The sequence below is a fragment of the Quercus lobata genome, chromosome 12, assembly GCF_001633185.2.
Source record: "Quercus lobata isolate SW786 chromosome 12, ValleyOak3.0 Primary Assembly, whole genome shotgun sequence".
Lineage (NCBI taxonomy): Eukaryota > Viridiplantae > Streptophyta > Magnoliopsida > Fagales > Fagaceae > Quercus > Quercus lobata.
Genome location: NC_044915.1, coordinates 29,182,853 through 29,189,850, shown reverse-complemented (window position 1 = coordinate 29,189,850; position 6,998 = coordinate 29,182,853). Strand labels below are relative to the sequence as shown.

At 34.6% G+C, this 6,998-nt stretch overlaps 1 protein-coding gene across 1 annotated transcript; it reads right to left on the bottom strand.

Moving 5' to 3' along the window:
- Positions 1-879: 879 nt before the first annotated feature.
- Positions 880-3,676, bottom strand: LOC115970499 (protein NRT1/ PTR FAMILY 1.2-like). Its single transcript, XM_031090127.1, has 4 exons — positions 3,543-3,676; positions 3,156-3,373; positions 1,979-2,526; positions 880-1,777 (listed from the first exon to the last, which is right to left on the bottom strand). Exons 1-4 carry the CDS (start codon positions 3,658-3,660, stop codon positions 880-882), a joined length of 1,782 nt encoding a protein of 593 aa, XP_030945987.1. The 5' UTR covers positions 3,661-3,676.
- Positions 3,677-6,998: the final 3,322 nt, after the last annotated feature.

Here is a 6,998-nt window from a genome sequence, read left to right as displayed (position 1 = left end):
GGCGTCTATAGTTGATTTGTGAGGATAGGACCTTGGTTGGATCCATGCTGACTGACTTTAGTGAATTTATGCTAGTGGTTGACAGAAACAAAGATCATAGCGACTCTTAAGTGTTTGATTGAGAAGGAAGAGATAGGACTATGCTTGATGTTTGATAGACTGGAATACTATTGTTAGCAAACATGTAGGATGACTGGCACAGTGAAGGGATTTCTTTATGAAGGTTACAAAGTTATAGATTTGATGCCATGTTAAAAGAAAGCAAATAGAATTGATATTCACAGCCCAATTATATACATCAGAGAGTATTTAGAAGAACATAAGCTAATCCTATTCTAATCCTAGTAGAACTAGGTCACTTGTCATGCAAGTACATGCTTATAAAAGTGTGGGCTTTATAATAAGTTTGAGCCCTAATAGATCTGACAATAATAAATGTAGTATCAATGAGAGGCTCATATAATGTTACTTCAATCACAATTATATTTGTCTCCTTAGCAAGTTGTAGAAAATGTTATGAAAGAAATTTTATCATTAGCATTGCTCTTTACATATAGATGTAACTTAAGGTAATTTCTTCTTTTGCTCAAAAAAAAAGGTAATTTCTTCTTTGAACTTTCTAATGTGTAATGTTTTAATTGTTTGCATGTTGAGGTTAGAGCAGAAAACACAGAATTTTTTATATTCCGAGAAAACACAGGAAAAAGAAGCAAATAAAAATGACTCAATATGACCTCTAAAAAACCAAATCAAGTTTCCATGTCAACATATAGTCATAAGAAATGCAAGAAGAAAACTTAAGAATTGGGAACATAGAAGCAGTACACATTTATCTATATGTTAATAACTGCCATAGCCATTACATATGGGTACAAACTTTTAAGATGAAGGTAATTCCCTATAATTAAATTGGTCGTTTTGTATGTCCTCAGAATATCTAGTTTTTGGGTTCTCAGCAGGTCCATAAACCCAACAACAAGCAACAAAATAAATAAAATTAATCAAACCCAAGACACTTATTAGCCAGTAATAATAATCTAAGTGACCCTTGTTAAGATTACTTGACAACCAGCTCTCATGCCCATCTTTGCTAGTAACTCCATCCACAATATTCACCAGAAGACTTCCTACCAAGTTAGCCACAGCAGTCCCAAGTGTGAAAATCGCCACTGCAATGCTAGACATGCTTTTGGGGAGCTGAGTATAATAAAATTCTATCTGTCCAATTGCATTGAAAGCCTCAGCTAATCCGAGCAAGGCAAATTGTGGAACTAGCCACAAAGCTGACATGTCTATCACAGCACCTGGTGAATCCACAGGCCCTTCTTCAATTGCAATTCTCCTCCTTATGTTTTCTGTTATTGCTGCCACTGCCAATGCTGCACAAGCAAGCAGCAATCCTATACCCATCCGGACTTTGGTGCTGAGGCCTTTGGGCCGGCCCGTGTACTTTGACAGTAATGGAACCATTACGCGATCATAGAATGCAACCCATATTGTTAGTGTGACAACCATGAACACCGTGAAGGATCCAGCCGGAATTTCAAAATTTTTGGTGATATGTCTATCCATGGATTTTGCTTGGAGTGTGGAAAATGAGTTCTGGTTCATGCACAGAAACATAACGATGCCTGTGGACCACATGGGAATGACTCTAAGGAGAGCTTTTAGTGACTCTACTTGTTCTATTGTGCATAGACTCCATGAATCTAAAGCTGACCCGTCCGGATTCAGGTCTCTCTCACGATCCCTTATTATGCAAGCTTTGTTTAGACACCTAGAAAGAGTTCAAAAGGTATTAATTTATCCTCAGCATAATTTTGGGAATCAGTATTCATGACTCAATGCTAGCAGTTAGCTAATTCACTGGAAAAAATTATAGTCCAAAACAATTTAAGAAGTTCCACAAAGCCAAGAATAGTATACGTAAGTGTGAATCACATATCAACAATGTCAAGCATTGTAATAATAAGAATACCTTAAATTATCAGTTGGGACAAGGAAGTTCGAATCGTGGCTGTGGCAATACTGATCAGAGTTACTTTGAGGGAGACTAAGCTTTCTGTCCTTGAATGCCACCACTAGAACTTGAACAAACCCAGTAAACAAGCTCTTACTAGGCTTCACTTTCACATAAAGAGAAGATCCAGCTAGGAAAATTACAGTAGAAATTATCATAAGAATTACTGGCACTCCAAACCCGACTTTCCATCCCAATTGATCTTGAACGTACACAATTATAGTCAATGCAAGAACAGTTGATACTCCAATCGAAGTGTAATACCAATTGAAGAAGCTCTCCAATAGCCTCTCATTGTTGGGCTTATCTTTGTTGTCCAATTGGTCTGCACCAAAGGCTATGGAACATGGTCTAACACAACCAGCTCCAATGGATATTAGCCCAAAGGAAGACAACAGAAGAGCCAACTGAGCTGCTGTAGCAGACTTGCATACTTGGCTGGACTGGTCACAGGAAGGAGGTTTCAACTGTGGCATCATTGCAGTCGACCATAAAATAGTCATCCCCTGTTGAGACATACCAGAATTGAGTACCGGTTATCTAATTAACATCAAAACTATTCCTCCATTTGTTAAACTAAAGATTTCCTTAAAAAAAAACCAAAAATTACTCGAGAAAAATTAAAGAAAAGAAGCCCCACATGTGTCGACTGTCAATATAAATCCTGCGTTTATTGTTAGCCAAGGAAAGAAAATGATTTCCTAACTTTTTCCTGGACAAGAAAAATTTAAATACAGTTCCTTATGTGTTGTAGCATTGATTCCCAATTAAATTCAATCAAGTGGTAGCATTCACTAATCAAACATTGAATTTCACTCTTGTTAAGAGAAGATAATAACATTTGTGTTACATTGAATTTAATTGGAAACCTAAGCTTTGCCTGTTCCCAAAATTTTCCATCAAAACAAACAAGTCATGATCCACATGTATGTACTAATGGTTATCTTTTCTATGCGTATTAAAGACTAACTTACTATATATCAATAAAAATATACATATACATAGAAAAGGTTATCATGTCTTTAGGATTTTTTTTTTCTTGAAGAAAATTACTCCCAAAATACATTTTCCTAGAAAATATATTATCCCCTGGGAACAAAAAGAACCAAGAAAAGTAACTTATAATTGGACTTACAAGAAGGCTAGAGATGGATCCGAGTGAGATGACCCGAAACCGACCCAAATAAGAATCAGAGAGGAAAGCACCAAAAATGGCCATGACATTGGAAATGGCTGACCACATTAACAGAATGCTTGATGCACTGGCTGTTTTCATGTTATAACTCCCAATCAAGTAAAGTATCATGTTAGGCATAAGCCCATAGCTCGCTACCTTCTCAAAAGACTCATTCACTGCCTCCATCAAAAAAATGAAAATCAACAAATAAGTTTAACATATATTTTTTTATATATATATATATATATATATATATGTGATAATGTTTTTAAGCATATATATATGTTCACATATAATATAAGTATGTGTGTGGGTGCATATGTATAAAAGTTAAAATTTGAGTACCTATGATGAAAGGCATGGTTCTAAAACCACCCTTTATGGGCTTTGCTTTTGCAGCTTGATGGGGTTGCTCGTTTTCGTTCGAACTCATGCACTTCTCCTCTGCCACTATGTGCTCCATGGTTTTGATTAATGGATGGAAGTTCAATTGAAAAGAAAAAAAAAAACAAAGAGACAAAGAAAGAAAAATCTCTCTCTTATGGCTACAAAAGCTTCCCTATGATCTGCTATTCTCTGTTGAAACAATTTTCTACCTTTTACATGCCAAAAAAGGATAGACTGCAAAATGTTCTTTGCCGACTAGACCTTTCCTTATGGAGTAAGGTAGAGCTGCGAAAATGACTGCTTGTAAGGATATTATATATCTTTTTGAGCTTCAACTCGGTGACTTGGGATCACATATTTGATTTTTTCTCATGCTACAATTATGATTAAGGATATTATTATGAATAAGACTTAGGTACAATGCTTATGTGCTATTCCTTAAGTTCTTATTTTAAGATTCTGTTATGTGAATTTTTTCTCATAAGAAGAAAGTGTATTTTTTAGTTAAGTAGCTACATGACTAAATCTTTAGAGAGAAACTTAAGAAGTAGTATATAAGGTACTATACCTAAATTTTGTCATATTATTATTAATGTAAAGGACGATCAATTTCTTATAAGTTCTTTGCTTATAAGAGCACTTACAGCAGTGAAGCTAAATAGCTATATAGCTATTTTAGCTCCACCAAAATACAAAAATAGCTCAACATCAGTGGAGCTAAAGCTAAAAATTTTAGCTTCAAAGCTACAGTATGCAGCTATTTTTGGCTACTTATTGTAGCTTGAAGCTAAAAAATAAAATAAAATAAAAAAAAAATTATTCCCACTAGCATTAAAATAATATTTCTTCTCTTTCTTTATTTAATTCTTTTTCTATTTCTTTTCTTTCTTTCGTTTATCATCTGAGTCTCAGCCCTCTCTCTTCTTTCTCTATCTCTTTGCTATCTTTTCTCTCTTCTTTTTGCGTGATAGGTGATGGCGTGGGTCGATGGGTTTCGTGGATGTGGGTCGGTGGGTTAAGATCGGCGATGGCGTAGTCGGTTTCGTGGTGGGTCGGTTTCACGTGATCGGCGATGGCGTAGGTTAGTGGGTTTCGTGGATGTGGGTCGGTGGGTTTCATGGATGTGGCGGTTTCCAATGGTGAGTGTAATGGTGGCTAGTCTGGTTCGACGGTGGTCTGGGTTTGATGGTGGTTTTTGTGCCTCTTTTGGTCTTGGTTTGATGGTGGTCTGGGTTTGATGTGCGACGGTGGTCTAGATTTGATGGTGGGGTGCTGATTCAACACTCTTGGTATGAAAATCAAGGTCAAATCTGTTGGGTTTTGAGGGTGGATCCAAGGCACCATAATCTGGAGGTTGTATTTGTTTTGGTTTTGACGTGGTTGTGGTGGATGTTTTTAGTATTATTTTAATGGGTTATTTTTATTATTTTAATCAAATAGCAAAAAATATAGCTCCATTGTTATAGAATATGAAGAGGTAAAATAGATAAGGTCACCCTTAAATATATTACTTCAATAATTATATTTTAAAAAATTTTAAAAAATTTTGTATATTTCCATTTTCCTTTTTTACTTGGAACTCGGATTTCATAAATTTTTGTGCACTGGAAATAAAATATGCTATAGTGTGTACATAGACTTTCTTATAATAAATAAATATCCGTTTAATTTCTTTGGAGCATGCACGTGATATGATATACACCGTACACGACAACATCATCATGCATCAAGATCTACTTTTTTTTATATTTTAGAACAAGCATCAAGATCTATTTGTTTGTATGCTAGTGCATAATTATATACAACACAATATATAAACTTATCTTTTTTTGCTGAATCAATATATAAAACATATCTGCCTTTACTACTTTCTGCACACACATGTATGAAATAATAAATGGGTAAAATTATGAAAAGAATCGTATTGTTGAGTTTAGAATTGAAAGGCTTGTTAGTCTTGAGGTTGTAGGAGTAGCATTTGCTGTACTGTATTGGTCTACAAAACTGAAAACTCAAATGTATGTATGTCACAGTAGGTCGTAATACACTTTGAATGGAGGTTAATAGTTTTCGAGTCTCATAAAAATAACAATTAGTTTTAAGGTGAAGTGACATAATTAACTCATCAACACAAATACAATTACATAATTAAATTTAATAGAAAACTTAAGATATAAATGTTTATTATCTCAAAAAAAAAGATACAAGGTTTGTTTGGTACATGTGTTTAAACACATGTTTTCAGTTTTTAAACAATATTACACATATTTTTACACACTTTTTCACCTACTCGTATTTTCAAAAAATACAAACAACGTTATTAAAACAATATTACCAAAGGGCCATAATATTTTAAAAATGTGCCAAAATCTTATTAAAAAAATTCAAAGGAATCGAGAGTGTGAAAAGAATCACGCATTCAACATTATTTGTTAGGATCGATGTGGTGCTGATTAAGGAAAGGATCCTTTTCCAAGGTACTTGTCCAAATATTACTTTGGAGCTAGTGCTTCGTTAGGCTCTCTAGTTTCCGTCTTTCACAGGGGGTAAGGTTCAACCCAGTGGCTGATAATCTAGAATAATCATTCAAAATAAAATCCTCGGAGCCATATAATTATCACTGTTTTGCTATTTTGGAATGATCTTATTCTCTGGAAATTGATCCAGTTTAACTCATACATGTCTCTGCAGTCTCAACTCCAAACTCTCCAAACATAGCATAATGTTATGTTTGGATGTTGGGGAAAGGAGGGGGAGTAGAGTAGAGGAAGGAAGAGTAATTTAATTACCTTGTTTTGATATTTTTTAAGGAAAGAGGGGGAAGGATTTGGAGGGGTTTGAACTACTTCTGACCCCTCATTTTTAATTCCCCCAAATTAGAGAGATTTGGAGAGAAAGTGGAGCATAAAAATGCTTAACCAAATGAAATATCAAATTTACTCTTACCATATTAACAAAATTACAAATGAAAAGATTAATTATTCCATTCTCCCTTACTTAATTTTAAAAACATCCAAATAAGGTGGAGGATAACCATTCCCTTCTACTCTCCTCTCCATTACTCTCCTTCCCTCTACTCCCCTCTACTCTTCTCTCTCTCAAAACTTCCAAACATAGCATTTATTTAATTCTTAAACGTACTGGTACCAATGGAGCATAAAAAGCAGGCTACCAATAAGTGTAAGAGCTAAGGTGATATGTCAAGGAGTTACTATAATCGGTAAAGGCATCCCTAATCAGTGGCGGCTCTATGAATTTTTTCCAGAGTGTTTCTTAAAAAGTATAAATTATACAATCTAATAAAAAGAGAAATTCATATATTGACAACAACAACAATCAAAAAACACGCAAATACATAAAGTTTACAATTGTTTTTTACGAGTTTTCATACTTTGAAACCGTTACATGATAGCT